The sequence below is a fragment of the Somniosus microcephalus genome, chromosome 20 (genome assembly GCF_052327205.1).
Source record: "Somniosus microcephalus isolate GS21.2 chromosome 20, FLI_Smic_1.0, whole genome shotgun sequence".
Taxonomy (NCBI): domain Eukaryota; kingdom Metazoa; phylum Chordata; class Chondrichthyes; order Squaliformes; family Somniosidae; genus Somniosus; species Somniosus microcephalus.
Genome location: NC_141006.1, coordinates 49777436 through 49802396, shown reverse-complemented (window position 1 = coordinate 49802396; position 24961 = coordinate 49777436). Strand labels below are relative to the sequence as shown.

At 45.6% G+C, this 24961-nt stretch overlaps 1 protein-coding gene across 1 annotated transcript in view; it reads left to right on the top strand.

Annotated features, from left to right (window-relative positions):
• fndc5a (fibronectin type III domain containing 5a) overlaps nt 1-24961 on the top strand; it is a 185056-nt gene that overhangs the window by 100470 nt on the left and 59625 nt on the right. Inside the window, exons 2-3 of the mRNA XM_085963179.1 lie at nt 16682-16797; nt 22667-22859. Coding sequence (XP_085819305.1) covers nt 16682-16797; nt 22667-22859 — 309 coding nt within the window. The remainder of the gene's footprint in view (nt 1-16681; nt 16798-22666; nt 22860-24961) is intronic.

The following is a 24961-nucleotide window of genomic DNA, read 5'->3' as shown; positions in this document are numbered from 1 at the left end:
AACCCGATATCCCAGGTGAGCTGGGTGAACTGTAAGGGCTCTCAGAAGTGAAGTTTTTGGGCTATTATCTTTGGTCTTTGTGTTGGGAAAAACTGGCTCCTCTTCGGCTGGCAGAGGCTAGTAGGTTCATTGTTCTGCTTCTCTTCTGAGATGGAGGTGAGAAGTGCTTTTGCATATTAGAGTGGCTTTCTAATAAGGGCGAACCCATACATTCTAGATGACTGACAGTTCTTTTGTCACAATAGCAAAACACTGCAGATGTTGGAAATCCGAAATAACAACAGAAAATGCTGGAAAAACTCAGCAGGTCAGGCAACATCCGTGGAGAGAAATTTGAGTTGACGTTTCAGGTCGAACCCTTCTTCACAGCCAACTGCCATGCGTTCTCTGGAGTTTTAACAAACCAGTCCCCCACGCATCTGCACAGGGCGATCCCACCACAGGGAAAACACCCTCAGCCCATAAAGTCCACAAAAATATTCTCGACTGAGTCCATGCTTCAAACAGAGACTTTGCGATCTCTTCAGCACATTGAAAAGTATCAGTTGATCTGGCAAAAGATCAAACACATCTTCAACATGTGTAAGGTTGATAACTGTATAAATAGTTCTGTATGATTGATTGTATCTATAGTGGAAAGGTTATGATGAATAATTAGGGAAGTGATTGACTGTGTTTGTGGCTATAGTAGGATTGTTTTAGGAACTAAATATATCACATAACCCAGGATGACCAACAGCCATGTTTTAGTATCCACCTGTTCTTTGACAAAGCATTTCATTGTCTAAGGAAGAACCAGTCTGTACTGGCTATGTACACAACCTTACAGATGTTATGCACCTTTGAATATTCAATAATAATAAATATTGTGAATAGTAGCCATGTTCTTTGCAAGCTAACCTTGAAGTACCTCATCTGTATCAAGCATTTGGGTATGGAGGAGTCATCAAAATAAAGGAGTCAAATATGAATTCATGGTCAACATCACACAGTACCCTTGGAAATACAGCAATGGCAGCCATTGGGATTCCAATTGTGGCTGTTTGGTTCTTGGGAACAATGTGCCTTCCTGAGCAAGGTACCTGAAACCAGCTGCATGAAATATCACATAGTTGTCTGATATAATCCCGCCATAATCCCTAAAAATGCCTAGAAGGAGCCTGTAGCATAAAAATTAATAGCAGCTGTCATCTTCATGGCAAATGACAATGCAGGTAAAATTCCAATCTGAGATTGTAATTTACTCTGGGATTCCTCATGTCAGTCAATCACAGCTATTCTGCAGAGCCTGAATCTTCTTTTGAGTTATGGCTTCCGGTAAGAGCCAGATAAATCAACATCGGCCATTGAATTCTGTTAGAAAAGTACTTCCCCAGATTTTTTGTGTCCTTCTTCAGCTCTTGCTATCATATCAAAAATTATTAATGTAATTGCCAGAGTTTGTTCTTCACAGCAATTTATAGTGCTCTACTGTTATCAAGAACAACTTCAACATAAATACCAGTTATTAGAACTGGACTTTTGTCACTGAATATTGCATATGAACTTTTTTCCCTACCATTCTGTCTCCTAACTATAAGATCAATTGGCTTTTAATGACTATGCCATTTAGCATTACCTCTGGTGATAAGCACTGAGTAGCAACTTAAATCCTGGTGAACGTCCGTATGTGTATTTATCATTCCAAAAATGTGCTATAGCACAGGGTACTTATTATATATTTTTTAAAAGGTACTTACTAATTGATGGGGCACCTGAAAAATGGCAGGAACCTGAGTGGATCACAGGATGTTTGGAAAATGCATAGATGTGAGGACATGATGAACATAAAAGGGATTGAAAAATGACAGGGACTGGAGAGCATTTGAAGAATGACATAAAACATAGACAGCAGTTGGTAAAGCGATTGGATACTTGAAAAATCACAGGCTGTTTTGAGAAAATATATAGTATGAAAAATTGTAAGATGCTTGGAAAATGTTTTTTGTATTTTGCTCTGACATTATTGAGTCACCACAACTTCCTTTGTTCATAAGTACAATATAACTACTAGATAACTACAAACCTAATCCAAGTATAATTAATAGACCAAACCACTTCCCACTGACTTGTCTACCTATATATCAAAAACCTTGCTTAGGGCAAATGCTCCATTGAAACCAGCTCTGTAAACATTTTCAATGGGAATTCCAATGTTAAAATGTCAGCACTTGCCAGTAACTATTACCTGCCATGCCATTAGGTAGTACTCCAATGGGAAAGTCAATTTTAAATGATACTAGGTAGCCATCTAATGGGAATTCCAGTGTGCATTGAAAACAATGAGCTGTCACACCACTGTAAAACATGAGAATTCTTCAATAGTCAGAAGTTCTGGCATAGAGATTGAATAGATGTTGGGAATGGATCAAACTCCATGGGGGAAAAATTCAGTAGCTTAGCGCCTCCCATTAGCACAGCAGATGGCGCTAATGGGGCGCCAGAGCAGTATCGCCGGGGAGCGGCGAATCTAACGCTGCACGTTAAATCCCACCACCCCCCACCTCCACAGCACCATCACAAACAGTTATCGCCAGGAGCCTCAACGCCAGATGGATCATGACATCAGTGAGTGTGCAACGCTCCCTGGGCGCCCGATCTGCAAAATTGATTGTCACCACCTACCTTAGCGCCAGGAGGAAACAGTGATGGGGAGAGTTGGCATGAAGCAACAGGAAGCTGGCTCCAGGGACGTTATTTAAAGGGATCATCAGTAATGAGTCGCAGCTGTAGGTTAGTGGAGTTTCAGTGCTTTCTTGTCAGTTTCACATAGAGCAACAGTGTGATTCCATCATTTCATCGTTATTTAGTATCAGGAGTGTTGTGGCAACTAAAAAGTAGCTACATATATTCTTAAAAAAATCAAACTGCTACACTTGGTTACATTAATGGGGGCTGTACTGGTAGTCGACCTTGCCCTCCAGGATCTATGGCAAGGGAGCGAAGGCAGTGAGAAAAATGGGAATATGTGCCCAAAGGGAGGAGGATGGCCATCAGGGCTCTCAACATGGGGCCTTACGCTCCGAGAGCACTTCGCCTACCTTCAATTAAGTGAGGAGCAGTGTATTAGAAGGCTCCGCTTCACCAAGGAGGTGGTCACAGAACACTGCCATCTCCTGCAACCAGACCTCCAGCCTCAGATCAGGGCAACCACGGCTCTCTCAGTGGCAGTCAAGGTCACAGTCATCTCAATTTCTTCACCAGTGGATCCTTCCAGTCTGCAACAGGAGACATAGCTAACATCACGCAGTTCGCCGTCCATTGCTGCATCCAGGAGGTCACAGAGGCTCGGCAAAGTAGGAGTAGGGACTACATTTCCTTCCCCATCACCAAAGAGAAGCAGGACTAGCGTGCATGTGGCTTTGCCAGGATAGCATGATTCCCCATGGTGCAGGTCGCCATTGACTGCACCCACGTGGCTTTGTGGGCACCACGTAACAATCCTGAGACCTTCGGTAACCGCAAAGGCTACCACTCACTTAATGTACCGTTGGTGTGTGACCACAGACAGCAAATCCTCAATGCCAGTGCCCACTATCCTGGCAGCAGCCACGATGCCTTCATCCTGTGCCAGACCAGTGTGTCACCACGTCAAGCTCGTGGCTGCCTGGTCGGAGACAAGGGCTCTCCGCGCTCCACCCGGCTCATGACTCTCCTCCTCAACCCCAACACTCCTGCCCAGCAGTCATATAATGAGAGCCATGCTGCCACCAGGAACATCATCAAGCAGACCATCGACCTGCTGAAGCAACGGTTCTGCTGCCTTGATCCTCGGGAGGAGCCCTCCAGTACTCAGCTGAGCAGGTGTCCCATTTCGTGGTGGTCTGCTGCATGCTCCACAACTTGGCCATCATGAGGGCCCAGCCCTTGCCACCAGGGATTGTGGGACCACCTCAGGAGGAGGAGAAGGAGGGAGAGAAGGAGGAAGAGGAAGAGGAGGAAGAGGAAGACGAGGAGGGCGAGGAGGAAGAACAGGAGCGAGGGAGGAGGCAGCCACTCAATCAGCCTTCCGGAAGGGCAGTCCATGATTGCCTCATCAGACTGCAGTTCGAATGAATTAAACCCCAGATCCCCGTTGCTCACCACATCCCCATCATTCCATCCCTGTTGCAGGCCATATAACAGCACAAAGCTGAAATGAGACACACCACAAAAGAATCCAAACTGAATTAGTCAATTTATCAACAATCAGTGAACACATATTTACAACAGCAATATTAACTATTCACCCTTGTGCAATCCCTTAGTGCCTCTTGTTACATAGGATTACATAGGATATACGGCACAGAAACAGGCCATTCGGCCCAACCAGTCCATGCCAGCGTTTATGCTCCACTCAAGCCTCCTCCCATCTTTCCTCATCTAAATCTATCAGCATAACCCTCAATTCCCTTCTCCCTCATGTTTGTCCAGTGCCTCTACATCCTTTTTATAATATGGCGATCAGAACTGCACGCAGTACTCTAAGTGTGGTCTAACCAAGGTTCGATACAGATATTGCATAAATTACCTACTTTTCAATTCTATTCCTGTAGAAATAAACCCTGGTGCTTGGTTTGCATTTTTAATGGCCTTGCTAATCTGTGGCACAACGTTAAGTGATTTGTGTATTTGTACTCCGAGATTCCTTTGTTCCTCTACCCCACCTAGACTCGCACCCGCCAAGTGATAAGTGACCTCCCTATTCTTCCTACCATTTGCCAATTATTTGCCCATTCTGCAAGTTTATTAATGTCCTCCTGTAATTTGTTGCAGTCCTCCTCAGTATTGACTCTCCTCGCAATTTGGTATCATCCGCAAATTTAGAAATTGTGTTTTTGATTCCAAAGTTTAAATCGTTAATGTAAATTGTGAACAGCAGTGGTCCCAGCACTGATCCTTGTGGAACACCACTACCCACCTTCTGCTACTGTGAATAGCTACCCTTTACTCCCACTCTCTGCTTTCTGTCTTGAAGCCAGCTAGCAATCCATTCTGCTACTTGTCCCCTGACTCTGCATTCGCTGACCTTATTCATTAGTCTATTATGAGGTACCTTAACGAAGGCCTTTTGAAAATCTAGATAAATTACACCTCCTGCATTACCATTGTCTATTCTCTCTGTTACCTCTTCAAAAAATTCAATGAGTTTGGTCAAGCAAGGTTTTCCCTTTTGAAATCCATGCTGACTATTCATTATTATACTTTTTGTTTCTAGATGTTCTTCTATTCTCTCCTTTAGTAGGGATTCCATTATTTTTCCTACCACCGATGTTAATCTGACTGGTCTATAATTCCCTGGACATGTTCTATCCCCCTTATTAAATATCGGTATTACATTAGCTATCTGCCAGTCCTCTGGCACTACACCTTTTTCTAATTAATTACTGTGCCTTTGCCCTCTCTAGTGCTCCTACGAAGTGTTGGCCCAGTGGCTGCAGCAGGGCGGGTGGAAGGCTGCTGAGTGTCCGTGCGGGAGACTTCAGATGACCTTGGGGGACGCCCTCGACCAGCTGTGGGCCTGGAAGACCCGGCAGTAGCCTGCACCACCTCAGCATGGGTGGCAACAGTCTGGGCTGGCTGGATGACGGGCAGCGACAAGGGCAATGGCGGAGTGGCAGTGGTGGGAGCAGGAATGCTGTCATCCTGAGAGAGGACAGCAGCTTCCTGCTCCACTGAACCACTGCCACTCCCCCCGGGGCAGCACCTCAGCATCCCTAGCAATCTGTTGGCCTGCTGCAACACCGTGAAAGCCCTGGTCGGCGGTGGTAGACCCAGCCATGATGGCAACAGTCAGAGCTTGCGTGGCATCAAGCTGAGACTGCATGAGAGCAGTCTGAGATTGAATGCCACCAGGCATAGACTGCATTACAGCATTAAGACGTTGCGTCGCTTCCACCTGTGCTGCAATGGAAGCTGCCAGATTGCCCATTACATGCGGCATCAGGTCTGGGTCGCACAGTCTCTCTGGGAGTCTACCATCCTTTGCAGACTGGAAATGATGGGCTCCATGGTGTGCGCAGAGCTTTGTTCAATGTTGGAGGCGGACTCCTCCACGCTCCTTACCATTGCCGAGAAGCTCTCGGGCGCACTTGCCATTGCACCTATCATCTCCGTGTGCATGCCCATCACCCTCCTTCTAAAGGCCTCCAATCGAGGTCCTCATCTGTCTCCTGTGCAGCAAAACTTGTGCGCGAACTCGCCCTCTGGGGAGCTGGCCCCCGCGCTACCCTTTCCCCCTGGCCTTGTTGCAGCCCATTCGTCCCCAGTGCCTCACCCTGTGGAGATCCCACTACAGGAAACTTTGTGCTATCTGGCACCGACGGGACCGAGCTGTTGCCGTCCCATCAAAACTGCCGGACAAACCAGCGCTAATGTTGAAACATACGGAGATTTTGAGCTCCGTATCTGGCAACAAACCCTGTTGCTTACTTCTAAACAGTCGGCTGTACCTTGCAAGCGTCTCTGTAGCTTAGCAACAGCTTCAGCGACACCTTGCAGAGCCTGACTGGTGAAAAAAAAGCAACAAAAAGAAAAAAAACCTAACGAAACGGCTGCTGATTTTTGCTGGTGGCTCGAGCATTCCAGACAGTTAACCTCCGGATAAACCAAAGTTTCCTGTACTATACTAGCCTCTAAAGAACGCGTAGTGCCAGTATCTGAGCTGGTGCCTGCGGGTGAGCGATGTAGCGACGCGGTGTGTCCTTCCTCCTCCTCTTCTCATGACTCGCTCTCTACCGTGCCCTCAGGACAGGCTGCTCAGGTGCTTGCTGATTATCTGAAAGCATTAAGGCACAAGATTCGGGTTAAGGTGAGGGGAGGGGGGCAGGAAGAGAGAAATTACTGCATACAGCATGATTAGCTGGAAAGTACGAAATGCTTGTGGGGTGAGGGGGAAGTCGGATGTGAGAAGGAGTAGGGATGAACATACCGTTGTTGTCTCCAAGGGGGTCAACGTCACCAATGGCCATGGCGCCCACCACCTGGCCCCCCAATAATCTGCAGCACTCTATTCTCCAGCGCAGACAGTGGTTAGGTGTCGGCTTGTCCCCAGCCTGTGCACTCCTGCTCCCTCCTGTTGTGAGCCACCTTGGCCTGCAAGATAAAGGAAAGTGTGTGATTGAGTGTGGAGCAATGTGTTTGGGTGATGTGCCTGCCACAGTTGAATAGCTGTCATTGTGTGCAAGGTGTGAGATGTGGGTGTGAGTGTTGGTAGGTAGAGATTGTTGATGAGTGAGTGCTGGGGGTGTGGTGCTTTGGGCAGTGTGTGAAGAGTGTGGTTCAGATGGTGGTGTATAGCATTTGGTGAAGCATTCACTCATCCTGACCACCCAAGTGATGTCGTTAAATATCTTCTTGCACTGTGTGTGGGTCCTGGGGACTACAGTGCTGCCCGAGATGTGCTGCGCTACCTCCCTCCACAAGGTGCAGAAGGCTTACGGCGAGAGCCTCCTGCCACTTGCCGGGTAGAACACCGCCCCCTGTCTCTCCACAGCGAACACCAATGCCCCCAATGTTTGATCGCTGAATCTGACTGCTCTGTCCCTGGGGCGTGGATCTGCCATGAGCGCACCTGGTTCAGTCCTCCGGCTCCTTCTCCTTCACCTGCTGCTGCTTGCTGAGGCAGCTGCACAGCCAGCAATGCTGAGAACGAGGTTCTGCAGCATCAATGACCCTCCCCTTTAAGAACTGAAAAAAGCCTGTGGCAATCATGACTTGTGATTGGACTGCACCTGATATTGGCCCACCCTTTAAGCCCAAGCTCATTGGCATTACACTCAAAGGCCTAGAAATTCGGTGGGCTGCGCCACCAATTAGTGCCTAAAGAGGGCACTCAGTGGTTTTAGCACCACTGGCCACGCCTCCCACGATATTTAGCTGGGGCGCTAATGGCGGCGTTAGCCTGTTGCGCTGCGCCGCCACCGATGACATCATCGGTGTGCGCAGTGCCCAGCTACCGCCCCGATCTCGATATTCGGTAGCGCCCGCCTCTGTAGCGCCGTTCGCAACTCGCGCCCGGTTCACGGGGTCTACCTGTGGCGGCAGTGGCGCAAATTAAGGTGGAGGTGCGGGGCGGCCATTTTTTTCAGCGGCCACCTGCCAGCACCTCCGTCCCCGGCCTCCTGATCTCCCCCCGCGGCAGTGCCAGCTGTTTTCCGAGAGCCCGGTACTTCTCCTCGGTGCCGGGCTCTTTTGCCGGCACTCGCGATCTCCGATCGCGCTGGTGCAGGCCCCTCCCCCTTAAGAATGGGAGGAAGGCCTGCAGTACCGCAGCGTGCCGTGCCGCAGCATGTGGCGCTGCGGCACGTTGCGCTGCGATATTCAGTTTCAGCGCCCTAAGAGGGACGCGGAGCACCTCGAGCCTCGCCCCGTGTCCCTCTTGGGGCGTTCAAGCTGAATTTCCAGCGGTCGAAACTGCTCCGATCGCTGCGCTAATTCCGGCGCCCAGGCGAGCTTGGCGCCCCGTTTGTGGCTCCACTGAATTTCTCCCCCTTTAAAGACTTAAATTAGTGTTCCATTCATTTCTTTGAGCAGTGAGAATGAATTTTGCGTGCAGTCGAAAGCATTAGCACGTGGCACTAATTCTCCAACTTTTTTCGTGATACCGCCCATTCAATACACCTTGAGACTACACTCAGTTTACTCAGGAACAAGAGAAGACTTACATAATGCATCCAAAGAAATGGTTGCATTCAGAAAAAAGCTGAAAACAACATTTATTGTATTGTTTGACTGATCTAAAGCAGAGCATTTGGATAAGATAGATTGCAGGCTTGTAGACTTTATAAAAATATTATACTGTTTAAACATTTTGCTTCTATTTTTGTTTCTGTGAATTTTTAAAAAATATATAAATAAATGTGGTTAATAATTTAAAGGGGGAGAAATTCCCCTGGAGCGCCAGGCGCTAACCTTTTCAAACATTTGAGAAATTCCCATTTTTTGCTTCAAGAGGGAAGCGAAGCACTAAATCTACTTGCTTCTTGGAGCACAAGAGGCGGGGAATGTCCCGATCCAGGGCGATGTGCTCAGCAGCGCCACGTGTGGCGTTGCAGGGGCTCTTCACTCAATTAAAGGGGAGAGCTCCCCGCTGCGAACACTGCATTTTTTTTGGCATCTGCTGGAGCAACGGGGTGCGGGCGTGTCGCGCAATCAGCCGGGCTGACCAATCGCAGCACTCAGCCCGCGTCCGGTGCTTAGAAGTTGTTATTTTTTAAATCACCGTTTTTTTCATGTCGGCCGGCCAGCCACCGTGCCTTTAAATGGCGCCCCGCGAGCGGCCGGCCTCACTGTTCGTGACCCCGGCAGCAGTCGGTAATATTGCCCGGCACTGCTGCGGGGCGCAAAGGGGAATTTTTCTCCCAAGGCGCTACCAGGGCGCTGCGTCCGGAGATGTGGCCTAGAAATTCAGTGGCCTGCGCCACCAGTTTGCGCCCAAAGAGGGCACTCAGTGGCTTTTGCGTCACTGGCCACACCTACCGCGATATTTAGCGGGACGCTAATGGCGGCGTTAGCCTGTAGCGCTGCGCCGCCACCGATGACGTCATCGGTGTGCGCAGCGCCCCGCTATCGCCCTGATGGCCATATTTGGTCGCGCCCGCCTCTTCAGCGCCGGCCGCAAATAGCGACCGGTACGCAGGGGCCTACCTGTGGCGGTAGTGGCGCTAGTTAAGGTGGAGGTGCGGCCGGCCGCTTTTTCGGCGCCCGCCTGCCCGCACCTCCGTCCCCGGCCTCCTACACCACCACCCCGCCCCCCCCGCGGCATTGCCGGCTGTTTCCTGAGAGCCCGGCACTTCTCCTTGGTGCCGGGCTCATTTGCCGGCACTCGCGAGCGGGGATCGCGCTGTTGCAGGCACCTCCCCCTTAACAGTGGGAGGAAGGCCTGCAGTACCGCAGCCTGCCGTGCCGCAGCGTGTGGCGCTGCGGCCCTTAGCGCGCTGAAATTCAGTTTCAGCGCCCCAAGTGGGGCGCGGGAAGCCTCGTTTAGCGGCCCGTTTCCATTTGGGGCGCAGAAATTGAATATCCGGATGGCGCAAGTGGCTCTGCTCGCAGCGGTAATTCCGGCGCCCAGGCGAGCTTGGCGCCCCAAATGGCGCCCAACTGAATTTTTAGCCCCATATGGTGACATGATCTCTGGGCGCAGAAGATCGGGGCGATACCCGGTAGCACCGCTGCTAACCTCCCACGGAATTTCACAGGAGGCGCGGTCAGTGCCTCGGGAGGGGGGGAGGTGAAAAGCCATTTGTGCCCGTACTGGAGGCGCTAGCGATGGGACTTTCGCCCCTTTAGCCTGTACAGAATAGCCTAGCATTGCGATTTTCTGCCTTCTGGATTGATGGGATGTGCAGAGGGCATCCCACACGCTCTCCAGCAAGCAGTTTACCATGATTGGAGTTCATTGCTGGAGCTGGCTACACTAACGGTGCAGCAGAGAGAATAAGAGATGCAGGCTTAAGTTCATAAGTGAAACAATCTACTTAAAGAAACTGTTTTACTACTGGAACAGAGTGCTACATAAATGTATGCTGTTGTTAGAACAGTAACATCATTGCCATGAAATGATGGGACACATGATCAATCTCCCAAGTAGCCGAGGTCTATTACTGAACCACATTGCTCCCTGCAGGAGTCAAGTGGAGGCTGGAGCCTTCCCTGCAGAGATAAATAATCGAGGAATTTATCCCAAAACCACTCTTATAAGAAATGTATTTCACTTTCACTGTTCTTATGTATTTTTTTTGAAGAAAATTTGGAATTTGGGCAGTTACATTTGGTGACTGACATAGCAGAGCAATGTAATCTGATACATGCACCATTGCTCAGATTCAAGGGCTACCATGAGAGAAGATACCACACCAATTGTACTTCATCAGTTTAGGGCCGCTTTATAAACAGCATCATCGGAGCCTCAAATAACCACTGACGCTTAAAGGTCACAGATGCGTGAAACAAAATTTATAGGGAGTAGAACAATTGTTGATGTTCGGACCTGATACCGATCAAGTTGCTAAGATAGGTAAGCAGCACACAGCTGGTCTATTACTCATTTTGGACTATTTCGATGCTGATATTGGTTTCTTTCGGTGTAGATATTTAAAAAGAATAAAAATGCAGTGCTAATTTAAAATGAGCTTAAGTTAAGAAGAACATCAGGTGAAATTGAGATGGTTTGATGCCATATTTTCAATGATTCAATGGTTCCAGAGTAATCCAGTTCTGAGATACTTCAAAGTGATTTCCCAGGACCATTAGGGAATGAAATAAGTAGTCGTTGAGATGCAGCTCTCATCAAGACCTAGAGAATGAATTACAAAGTGACAGTGAAATGCATGGTCCAAATTGTGAAATTAATATACCTGTACATGAAATGTTTCTACATGCTGTAAATGTAATCCAACATTACTTCAGGGCTAATTCTGATGCAGTTAAAATGTAATTTAATTTACACCATTGTAAGAATACAACTTTCAATGCAGTAGTGAAGGTGGTAGGCTTCAGCAGCTAATTAAATCCTAGTCATAAACCAGTTAATGATGTTAATGCACTGCAAATTCAACCCTTGACAATTTTCAATCAGCCAAATTTTGTATTAGAAATAACGGTGAGGCTAACGGCGTTCACTGTTATTAAAGAGATTACAAAATGCTACAGTTCAGAGGGATCTGGGGGTCCTTGTGCATGAAACACAAAAAGTTAGCATGCAGGTACAGCAAGTAATCAAAAAGGCAAATGGAATGTTGGCCTTTATTGCAAGTGGGCTGGAGTATAAAAGCAGGGAAGTACTGCTAAAACTGTACAGGGTATTGGTGAGACCACACCTTGAGTACGGCATACAGTTTTGGTCTCCTTATTTAAGGAAGGATATACTTGCATTGAAGGCAGTTCAGAGACAATTCACACGGTTGATTCCTGAAATGAGGGGGTTGACTTATGAAGAAAGGTTGGGCCTATACTCATTGGAATTTAGAAGAATGAGAGCATTATTGAATCATATAGGATACTGAGGGGGCTCAACAAGGTAGGTGCAGAGAGGATGATTCCCCTCATGGGAAATCTAGAACTCGGGGACATAGTTTCTGAGTAAAGGGTCGCCCTTTTAGAACTGAGATGAGGAGGAATTACTTCTCTCAGAGGGTTGTAAATCTGTGGAATTCTCTGCCCCAGAGAGCCGTGGAGGCTGGGTCATTAAATACATTTAAGGTGGAGATAGACAGATTTTTGCAAGATAAGGGAGTGAAGGGTTATGGGGAGTGGGCAGGGAAGTGGCTTTGAGCCCAAGATCAGCCATGATCTTATTGAATGGCGGAGCAGGCTCGAGGGGCCAAGTGGCCTATTCCTGCTCCTATTTCTTATGTTCTTATGTTCTTAAAGTGTAAATCGGACAGCAACATCCGGCAACTACACGCGCAGTTAAGTGCGGAGATCAGGAAGTTGTTGTCCAAGTTGTCCTGCTCTTCCAGAAGCTGCACAAGAATAGTATCTCTAACTTACAGTAAGTTCCAGTGCAAAGTCCCATAGAAAGCCTGTGAGCGAGTGCAAGTGTAATGAATGGCTGGCTCCATTTGTTTGCCACTGAGAGAAAAATCCAGCCCAATAAGATATTGGGCCGTATATTCCGATGCCTACGGGTGGGTACGCGCTGTGTACACACCCATAGGGACATCGGAAATGCCGGTTTCAGGCATGCGAAGCGCATACGCTGAAAACCGGTATTTCCGATCTGTCAAGAATCCTCTTTGCAGATCGGACGCCTGCCCTGGAGAAGGGCCTCTGCGGGTGGAGAGTTCCGCTTTCTGGAAAACCTCCGCCCGCAGAAAACCCTTAGAATTTCTTACGCCTGGTAAAAGCAGGCGTAAGGCCTGCTTTTACCAGCATAAGATTTGAAAAAAGTAAAAAAAAATGTTTTCACTCATTTATCATTTAAAAATACTTTTAAAAAAGGTAAGTTTATTTTTGGCCCTGTAAAAAACTTTATTATTTTTTTCAAAAAATTAGATTTTTGTTTTAAATATTTAATTTATTGTAATTTCAACTAATTTTTAAAATATGATTTTTTTACATTTATTTAATGTTTTACAGTGTTTTTTCTTTGATCTCCATTCATATATTTGACAGGTCTATCTGTCAAGTGTATGAAGGGAGATTCCCTTCTTTGATTGGCTCTCCGTGGCCCACGTGATCCCAGGGACGCTTGCTAACTGCATGCACCCCTGGGATACGTGGGCCCTGCGCACTTCGAGTTTAGAGAGGCCCAGGAGCGAAAGTGTAGGCACCTCGGGAGCCCTCCGGTAAGTTCGTAGATTTTTTCCAGATCGGAGGCCTCCGCACGCGGGAAGCCTCCGATCGGAAAATACGGCCCATTATTTCTGCCAGGAGACAAGTGCAAAATTGCCGGTTTAAATGTCAGAAAAGAAACACCACAGGGAAACAGAGGTGAAACTTCTCTTGAAAGAAATATTGAACAAATTATTTTATAAATAATTTACATTTTTAGGTTAATAATACGAACTTTTTCGTTTTATTAGTACTCAGTAATCTGTAGTCCAACCTGAAAAGTTTTGTTCTGGTGATTTATATTGCCACAGGCATGAAAAAATAGAATTAGAAAATAATAATTATTAGAAGCACGATATGTATGTACATCTTTTTGTGGAAATGAGAAGTGTCACTTTTCATCAAGTCCAAAACCAGTCAGGGGATGTGATCTTGCCTTGAGTTCTGTGATTTACTTTGCTGATGAAAATTCATCAGAATCCTCATTTAGCTCGAAAGCCAATGCCTTCACATCATAAGACTTAGGTGCAATTTTCCAACCCTCGGCGGGTCCGGACCCCGCTGCTGGCTCCATCCTGCTCTGTGAAATGATTTTCCCCTGATTGAGCTTGTTAAGCCCCGCCCAGTGCGTTTCCCAGCCAATTAGAGGAAGTGGGTCTGGTGACGTCATTTGATGACGTGTCATCAGCCAGTTTCCTTAAAGGGACCATGGCCAAATTGATTTTGACGGTTGTGCTGTCAGTGCTCTACAGCATTGAGGTGCTGCAAACACTGACAATCACTGCACAGCTGTACAGGGCTGCACCCAGGCTCTCCCATGACTCCCGCACACAAGGAGGTCCTCTTCCCTTCCCATGGGCGGAAGAGACCTCCCATGGAGATTAACACAGCCTGGTTGCACATGCATAGGAGGACACAAGCAGGGATGTGGTCAGGAGGACCTGGGTGCAGTGCCGCAAATGTTTCAATGATCTCAGTAGATCACGAAACGTTAGTACAAAGCCACACTCAACCTCATCCTGCTGTGCTTCTCATCACATCCCCATAATTCCCTACCCTACCCCTGCACATCCTTACTCACACCAACTTACCTTGCACTTCCATCCATCCCTCTCTATCTACATTATCACATCCCCATCTCACTAACCACCCCTCACACTCGCCCTCATCCTAGTGCAATCATGCCAACTAACAACACACAAGGGCAGGTACTTGGGTGTTTTCTGCAATGTTCATGTAAAGTGTCTGTTAATATGGTGTCAAACATTGAAAGCTTTATTTTCAACATTTTGCGTTCTTGGACAGATTTGTGTGCACCTTTGCAAGTGGCTTAATGAGTTGTAGTGAATGGTGAGACATAACGGTACCCCCCGCAATGGTCATGAGTATGAAAGGAATGGCTTGGGCATTGTAGGGATGTTTTATGGTGTTGGTGTGGGGTGGTGCCAACCTGGCGCATCATGTGGCAACCAGGGTGTACAGCGTCAAGTGAAGTAAATCTGGCTATGGTGAGGCTATCTCTGGCCTCCTGGGCAGCAATGTAGTCGGGTGCTGATGTCCTGTGCAGCATCAGGTGATTACGGAGAAGGTTGGTGCTGCTGGTGTGCCTGGTGATGCTGGTGTTGGGCTGATCATGGTGGGATTCTGAGGACCAAGGTGAGAGAGTTTCAAGGGCATCAATGCTGATAGAATAGATGGCAGGTGAAGTAGAGATGACCGAAGCGATCTCTCAATGGTGGGAGAGGTAATGAGGTCAGGCTGGATGGAGACTTGTGTAAAGACTTGCAGCATCTTGAACCTGTAGTGGAAATGCAGTTTAGAGAGGCTAATGGTTAAGGGAACATATCTCAATCAGCTGGGAGCTTTGACTTGACATTTGAAGCTGTCAACTCATCAGCTGATTCAATGGCCACTGACCTCCTGCCTCAGCTTCACGGATGAGGTCTAGGCACAGTGGGAAACCAGTGGGCGACCTGTCAAATCCAAAAAGTTGGGGAAAACATTGTGGCTGTAAACAAGCTACTAATGATTTTAATTGCCTACCCCGCCGTTGCGTGTCACTCAGCGCTGGCAGACCCAACATTTGGTAAAGGTGCATGGCGGCGGATTCACAGTGGGGGCTCAACCTGTGGGGAAAAACTTTCCCACCCGACCTGCCACCGATCGCGCTCGCTGACCCCCCGCAAAATCCAGCCATTATGCAAGTGCAAAAATGGTCTTTTATTTTAAAAAAATCAAACATAGTTGTTTCTGGACTGCCTGTTTAAAATGGGACAGGTGGCAAACCTAGTGCAATCAATGTATTTATGTTGGTGCTGCCCTGTTTGCTGGATACTACTACGGATATATTGGATGGAGCAATAGAAAACCCATATACATCCAGGTGTCAGAGAAGTGAAATTTTATTTGTTCTGTTGGTTTTTTTCTGCCATAAGTAACATGGTTTGTTTTGGTGTTTTGCATAAGTAATATTTCATGTACGATTTACACAAGAGGGTTGAAAATTGTGCATGATTTACCAATGCAAGGATGAATGTGGCTTATGATTGTTCTGTTTCGTTACAGCTCTGTTCTGTCTTTGTGTCAAAGGTTCAGTAAAGGCTCACTCAGCAAAACAGCACCAAATCCACCAGATGGGATTGGTATTATATCTTTGTAACAGAAATATGTATCCTTGAAATAAATTTCCATCCATTTGTTAATTGGTGAATCACACCTCTACGGCGATTTAAAAACATCTATATATTCTTCAAAACAAAAAGTATATTCTGAGTTAAGATACTAGAGTCAGATGGAAGTTATCCAAATCTTTTCTATCTCACTGTCACAAAAATATCAATTCATTTTGGACCACAAGGACTTATTTTGTGAATTACTGATCAGACGGTAATCTAGAGGCAGTCATGATACTGTCACGGAGAAACTTAAATATATATCATTTTATACATTTATCTCTTGATAAATGAGATGTGCTTAGGAAGACTAAATCGAACAAAAACTGCTTTCAGATATGACACTGACTTGGCAATTCTACTTTGAGTATGACAGTGTGACAAATGGAAATGTCACACTAACACAGCAGAGGTGTTCTTCTAAGACGAGGATTAAGTTACACGCTCTGTACAGTGTGAGGGGAGTGTGTGACGTATTTGTCTTGCACTGTACCTGACTTTGAAATACTTAATTCCCAAGCACTGTCATCCCTCATTTTTGGTAAGAATAGAAAAAAAAAACAAAGAACAGTTTAATTTTGATGGAGGTTGTGCAAATTCAAACTAAAAGGACGATTTTGGTGAACAGTGAGTGGGGAAACCATTCTTTTAAATTAGATTTCAAGAGCGGCAAGTGAAGAGACTTGTTTTAATTTGGTTCTTTTCTCCAATTATAGACATACCAGCGGCTCCCGTCAATGTCACCATCCGGCATCTGCAGGCCAACTCGGCGGTGGTATCATGGGAGGTTCCTGATGGAGATGCTGTTATTGGCTATGCTATATCACAGCAGGTATTATTGTATTTGCTTGATCAGTACTTTTGGATTCTAATTCCTCCCCACTCTTGTGTTGCAGTTGTTCCTCAACATCTTTGTTGTACTGTGGAAAAAAAACAAGAAGTATGAAAGTACCTCCAAAAGAGTTTTTTTGGGGGGGAACAAAATCCAATAAATGTGCACCATGGTAAGCTGCAACCTCTGAATGGCGAGTGCGCTGCAACACAACGTAGCCCGGTGACATAGATAGCATTTTCTTAACATTTTTGTAAGAAAATAAAGCGCCTCGTGCATTCACAATTGCTATTTCCGACATTGCCTCAGAAAGGTTGCTATGGCTTTTGGTGTACTATAACAGAGAGCAAAAATTCAAAGTAGCTCAGTAATTCCACGTTATTGAATATTAGTCAAGCTGGTAGATTTTAAAATTTGACCATTTTTACTCTATCTAGATCTTCATCATGACAATGAATGTCTGCTGCAGTCTCAGCATGGTATAAACATTGTGAAATTTGGTAGTTTTACCAGGTGGAGAGACACCACCGGCGCACCGTGGCTGCAGTGTGTACCATCTACAAGATGCACTGCAGCAACTCGCCAAGGCGTCTTCGGCAGCACCTCCCAAACCCGGAACCTCTTCCACCTAGAAGGACAAGGGCAGCAGGCTCTTGGGAACACCACCACCTCCAAGTTCCCCTCCAAGTCACACACCATCCTGACTTGGAAATATATCATCATTCCTTCATCGTCACTGGGTCAAAGTCCTGGAACTCCCTCCCTAACAGCACTGTGGGAGTACCTTCACCACACGGACGGCAGCAGTTCAAGAAGGCGGCTAGGAACTAGGGATGGGCAATAAATGCTGGCCTTGCCAGCGACGCCCATATCCCATATGAATTTTTTTTTAAATTGCTGGCACAGCCCTGAATCATTTACATAACACAATGGAAAATGGTTCTGAAATGTGTCCATTTTTTTGGTGTGTGGCAATTGCGACTGAACTCTGAAGTATAGCCAGATACAAGAGATGGGCCTTGTCTTTGACCAACTGAAAATATTCCTGGGCTACCAAATTTGATGGCAATAAATTTCTTCCCCCTGCATAATTAGCATCCAAAGGTAGATTGTTTGTATAAAATCTTTAGACAGGAGTGATCTACTTAGCTGAAAGCAACTAGTTTTCAATTACTGTCATGTCATTAAGATCAGGATGGATATTGTTCATCTCCCCAAAAGTGCCTAAAAGTTCAAGTTTCTGTTACTCAACTTACTGTCCCCAAGCTCAAGGGCAGAGAACTTCACAACTAATGATGGGCAGAACTCAGAGTAACCCCGAGGGTCTGTTGGACTTGAGAATGGTCTCACTTTCAGCATTATCAGCCAGGGAGAAAGTGATGAATGAGGGACCTGCTGCATGAGCAAGCCTGGATGACTATTAACTGGAATGATTAATGTTAAAAAGACTGCTTAAATAGATTTTTTTCAGGGCTTCTGAACAAAGGTTCTGATCTTCCTGTGAAACATAACAAAAATATGCAACAATATTATCGGCTCTGCCACAGAATCCAACAGTTTGATGTAGAGCTGCTTTATTGTCAATATTAGTTTCAATTTTAAGGTTGTCTTTGATTTAGCAATATTCGGTTTTATTGTAAAGTGTATGAAATACCAATAACACAAGGTACTCCAGCTATAAATCCTGCAAACGACAGATAAATATGGGCTTATATAGCATTGAGGCAAGCTCCACTGTACACAACATAGAAACATAGAAGATAGGAGCAGGAGTAGGCCATTCGGCCCCTCGAGCCTGCTCTGCCATTCAATGAGATCATGGCTGATCATCCAAATTCAGTACCCTGTCCCTGCTTTCACCCCATATCCCTTGATCCCTTTAGCCTTAAGAAATATATCTAACTCCTTCTTGAATATATTTAATGAATTGGCTTCAACTGTCTTCTGTGGTAGAGAATTCCACAGGTTCACCACTCTCTGGGTGAAGAATTCCTCCTCATCTCTGTCCTAAATGGCTTACCCCTTATCTTTAGACTGTGACCCCTGGTTCTGGACTCCCCCACCATCGGGAACATCCTTCCTGCATCTAGTCTGTCTAGTCCTGTTAGAATTTTATAAGTTTCAATGAGATCCCCTCTCATTCTTCTAAACTCTAGCGAATATAAGCCCAATCGACCCAATCTCTCCTCATACGTCATTCCTGCTATCCCAGGTATCAGTCTGGTGAATCTTCGCTGCACTCTCTCCATGGCAAGAACATCCTTCCTCAGATAAGGATACACAAAACTGAATGTGTAAATTAGAATGCATTACAAATAGTGTGGTAAAATTGGACTTCATTCAGAGGAGTTGGTTTTCAATTCCAGCCTTGACTAATATCCTATTCCATTATCCACTCTGGATGAATTTTACCAGTGCATGAGCAGGCCTTGAGATGGGGAAGCATTATTATTGAGAGGGGTAGAGAAAATCCAGATCCACCTTGCTGCACGTCGTGTATCTTAAGTTGGATGATGAAGTGACAATAACAGTAGCCATGGAGTAGTTGACATCCCCACATTATCCGGCTCACCTATTCGAAAGAGGATGGCATGGAGACAGAAATATAATTTTAAAAAGATGCAGAAACTTGAAGAATTGAGATGTAAAAGGACTGCCTGCTGGGAGGGCAGTGTGCCCGGATAACACTTTAATAAGTGCAGTCAGTGGAGTGACTCACTCAACGTGCCGCATTCTCTCTGAATCATTTGCAGTCCCTGAAATAATTGTGACACCTGTGATGGGGCATTCATCACACATGGGATGGCTGTTGGAGGTTCATCTAAATTCTGCAGAGAATTGGAAATTTAATGTTTGCCCTTAGGACGTGCCAGCTACGACGAGACGGTACACAAATATGATTTTTATGAGCCTTTCCTAGAGAACTCCTTTAACTTTTTTAATTCTTATTCCTTTCACACATATACTTGGTAGGCCTCTACACAAATTTCCATCATTCTCTGCTGCCCAATTTAAGGTGGGATTGAGTAAATGAAGCCAGCCTCTAGGGTCCATTAGCACTTAGCACAATAAACTTTTCTTCAGTGCAGTCACTCATCTGATTCAATCATTTTCCATTTTCTTTTAAAAGATTAGAAAATAAATCAGTCCACCCTCAGACTCTGTACTTTATTGAAATATTTGCCAGTCAGATCCTCTGTATTTTGATAGAAGACTTGGCATGTACTGCTGCCCTGAGAAACAGCAGGATTAGGCAAGTTGATTCCAGTCATTGCAGTTCCACTGGGCCCTGGATCTGTGGCCCCTCTGATCAGTTGGTCTGAGGGCAGCTATCAGATCCTGAAAGCCCTGGCAGACAGCGGCGTGCAGTGTGGTGGCCATGGTCTGGAAGCCGTGGTGCAGGCCGCTCTCTGTTCTCTCTCTCATTGCCAGCAGGGCTGCAATCTGTGCTTCCATGGAGGTCGAGGTGCCAAATCGTGTCTGGCTGCTTCTTAGCTGGGAGCCTAGTGCAGATTTCACTGAAGCTGCCAAATGTTCCATTGCTTTATGCAATTAAGAAAAAGCTTCCCTGATGTTGCAAAATGAGAACAATAGACTCGAGAGTTACACCTGTCATTCACTACACATCCTCGGAGACTGACCTCAGAAGCCTGCACGTAGGTACGATGTTCCTCAAATGTCCTTCTTTTCAGGGGAGTACCCATGAGTTTCTGCATCTGTTTAAGGAGTGCTGGTTGGCTGCTTTATGTAGAATTCCTCTGGGTGGGACTTGTACATTAGGGTCCTATGTATGTATTTAGGGATGGGCAATAAATGCTGGCCTTGCCAGCGACGCCCACATCCCATAAACAAATTTAAAAAAAATAGGATCCTGATTTGCATAAATCAATGAGACTTCCTGCCATTTCAGCCCTAGGAGTTTTCAAGATATTATGGGGAACTGACAGGGTAGATGGAGAGAAACTGTTTCCATTGGTTGGGTAATTTAGGACATGTGAACATAGCCTAAAAATTAGAGCCAGGCCTTTCATGAGTGAATTTAGGAAACACTTGCAAAGACTGGTAGAAGTTTGGAACTCTCTTCTGCTAACTGCAGTTGATGCTGGGTCAATTGTTAATTTTAAATCTGAGATTGATAGATTTCTGTTAACCAAAGGTAATAAGGGATATGGGGCAAAGGCGGGTATCTGGAGTTAGGTCGCAGATCAGCCATGATCTCATTGAATGGCAGAACAGGCTCAAGGGGCTGAATGGCCTGCTCCTGTTCCTGTGTTCCATGACACAGCAGCACAAGCTCATTCACAGGGGACAGCACTAGATGAATATGCATGAAGACCACTGACATGCAAATCGGAGTTTCTGGCAGGCATGAATAAAACTAGAAACATACCACTGTTCATCAGAAGCTACCAAGATTTTAAAAAAATCCTGCTCTCATTACCTGTGGAATTCAAAATCCTTCTGGATTCCCTGTGGGACTTCCATTTTACAAGCCCCTTTAACATTACTGTTGCCTTTAATACCCAGGCAGTGTTCGGACTTCCTTCTCCTTGATCCAGTGGAGCCCCCATGTTAACCGTGTGTGCCTGAACAATGCTAGTCTGCCCAACGGGATGTTTGGACCACTGAGAATGCCCTCATGGTGGAGACCTCCAGAGCACTCCAAACAAATTGCCCCCCCCCAGACAGCGCCTGTCCTACAACATCCACCATCTAGAGTGCTAGAACATCATGTAGACACTCACCAATAACATGGCACATCCCTCCAAATGCAATCTCTACATTGACAAGGAGGCACAGCTCTATCTTCTTGGACTCCAGTTTGTGTGTAGACTCGAGAAGCACCGTGGTATGAATGATGTCATTAATGTATCTGGCAACAAGCAGCAATATTGCTTCATGTTAATGAGTTGCATTGGAGGGGAAATCTAGATGATTAAATGTGAATGTGGTGATAATTATTAAAAGCTACAGCAGTTCCTCCAACTGTTTATTCTTGAGCTTATTTTATTTATCTACCATAACAGAGGCATTATGCAGTCAGGAAACAGATGTGAACAAATAAATCTCAGTCAGTTGTTCTATTGTTGTCCCCTCTGGAGAGTGATGATAACAATTATATTCCATGAAACTGAAATTAAACGCAATTCAAAGTTAATGGAAATCAAATATTTAAACTGATATGTTCTATGTTTTGACTTTTTTAGAATATTCATGACTATCTGTCACATTGTAATCTCAGGAGTCTTGTGTTCCCTGTGTGCAGTGCTGAAAGGTTTTGCACAGAAACGACATAAACAGCCTCAATCCTTAAAAAATCCCTGAATATTTAACAGGGCAGAGGGAAATGCTATAACTGCAAGCAACGAAGCTAAAATAAATGACAATATGCTGCTAGCATCTTTCATTTTCAGGGTAAATTCTCCTCTTGGAAAATTCCCAGTTTAGTGTACTGCTGTACACAGCTATCTATATGATGCATAATTGCAGTGTAACCTTACATGCACAGTAACTCCTCTGGCTATGTAAAACGTGTGTATAGGTGATTACCATGAGAACCTTACTTAACCAGACTTTAGAGGTGACAGTTCAACCGTTTCCAAAGAAAAAGTTAAAACCTGATTCTGCTGCTCGGCCCATTGCTACTGGTCTCCCCGCCCCCCCCGCCCCATCTTGCAAACTGACTTACTTCTCCAGTCTGGATCTAACCAGTGAATTAATTGCAGAATTGAAATAGCACTTATTGGTATTAAGGGAATGTCTCTCAATTCTCAAACTCAAAGTAATGCATCATCCCATTGATTTTGTTATAAATGTTCAAAGTGTAAATTTGTCATTCAACCTTAACAAGTATACTTTTTATTTCTAGAAAAAGGATGTGCGAATGCTACGCCTCATCCAGGAAGTGAATACCACAACCCGTTCCTGTGCACTGTGGGATTTAGAGGAGGACACTGAGTATATTGTCCACGTTCAGTCGATTAGCCTGAGTGGCGTGAGCCCAGCTAGTGACCCTATCTCCTTTAGGACCCCAAAGGAAGCTGAGAATTTGGCCTTAAAAGGTAATGGTAAATCTATACGCGCTAATAGAATGACAAAGTGATTGAAGCTCACTCTGGCTGCATTCGGCAACTGAATATTACAATTCTAAATAACTTGCAAAGACTTTTAATAGAGTTTAGTTCTGTATATGTAATTAAATAATGTAAATACTCATCCGGTTAAGTGACTTTACATCGGCAGAGGTTTTTATTGTAATCCTCATTGCTGAAGCACCATCGGATAACATCTAAACTTTCCCATCAAATACGGGCTCAGAGGGAATGGAGATTTTGTAAAACTTTGAGAAGACTAAAAAATTGCTAAAGGCGTGGATATATGCAGTTTGCTGTTTAACAGGAAATACTCCTGGAGACTGATGGAGGACAACTGCATTTCGTTTTTCTTAATTAGCAAGGTAAGGAATAGTGTCCTGTAGTTTTAATTCCCTCCTCCGTGACCTCTACTACCAAGAAGAACAAGACCAGCAACATTGCGGGAATGCCATCACCTCCAAGTTCCCCTCCACTTCACACACCATGCCGACTTGGACACATACTGCATTTCTTTCTTTGCCACTAGGTCAGAATCCTGGAATTCCCCATCTAACACCAGTGTAGGAGCACCGTCACCACAAGGGCTAGTTCTCAAGAAGAAGGCCCACCAACATCTTCTCAGTGCAAGTAGAGATGGGCAATAAATGCCCACATCCCAAGGACAAATTAACAAAATCAAAATTATTGGCATGTAGAGTAACATCTCCAAAGCAGATATGGTCCTCCAAACAAAAAGATCAGGGTTACTTTCCAGTTCCTGAATGGAAAGGCATTTTCGCTAGATTTTAGACATTTTGTAAGAAAAACCAGATAAGCATTTGCCACTGGAAAATCTACAATGATACTACAAATCTTTCCTGTGGGAAATTAACAACAACTTGCATTTATATCGCGCCTTTAATGTAGAAAAACATTCCAAGGCATTCAACAGAGGCTTAACCAAAACATTGAAGGTGAGCCAAAGAAGGAGATATTAGGAGGGGTGACCAAAAGTTGGTCAAAAGGTAGTTTGTAAGGAGGATAGAGAGGTGGAGGAATATAGGGAGGAGATTGCAGAATGAAGGGCCTAGGTGGCTGAAGGCACTACCATCAATAGTGGGGTGATGGGAGAGTGGATGCACAAGAGGCTAGAGTCAGAACAGAGAGTGCTGCAGGAGGTTACAGAGATAGGAAAGCGCAAGGCCATGAAGGGATTTAAACACGAAGATGGAAATTTTATATTAGGGACATTGAGGGACTGGGAGCCAATGTAGGTCAGTGAGGACGGGAATGTTGGGTGAGTGGAATGGCGCAGGACAAGATATGGCAGGGGAGTTTAGGATGAGCTGAAATTTACAGAGGATGAAGGATGGGTGACCAGAGAAGAGAGCATCGGAATAGTTGAGTCTGGAGGTGACATAGATGTGGGTTTCAGCAGCAGATAGGCTGAGGCAAGGGCAGAGTTTGGCGAGGTTACAGAAGTGAAAGTAGGCAGTGTTTGTGATGGCGAGGACATGGGCTCAACTTGGGGATGAATAAGACACTGAATTTGCGAACAGTTTGGTTTAGGCTAAGACAGTGGCCAGGGAGGGGGTGGAACAGGTGACAGTGCTACACTGCTGGAGATGTTCTAGCTATCATCAGATAGGCAAGAGTAAAACTAAGCAAGGGCAGTCAAACTGAGTTAGACTGTGGAGGAGAAGCATTGAAGGAGGAGGATGTTATTAACCTTATCAAAGGTGCAGAAGTATCGAGATATCAAGGAGGATGAATGATGAGGCACCATGGTCACGGTCACAGAGAACGTCAATTTGTGACTTTGGGACTATTTTGGCACTGTGTCAGGCATGGAAACCAAATTGGAGAGATTTAAACACCTGAAAGGTGGGAACAGATTTGGGAGGCAACAACATGGTCAAGGACTTTGGAGAGGAAAGGTAGGTTGGAGATGGGTCGGGAGTTTGCAAGGACAAAGGAGTTCAGGCTGGTTTTTTTTTGAGATGTGAGTTACGATGGTGGTTTTGAAAGGAAGACACAACAGCAACTAAGGCGAAGGAACCCTTTACAATGTCAGCTACCATGGGGGTCAG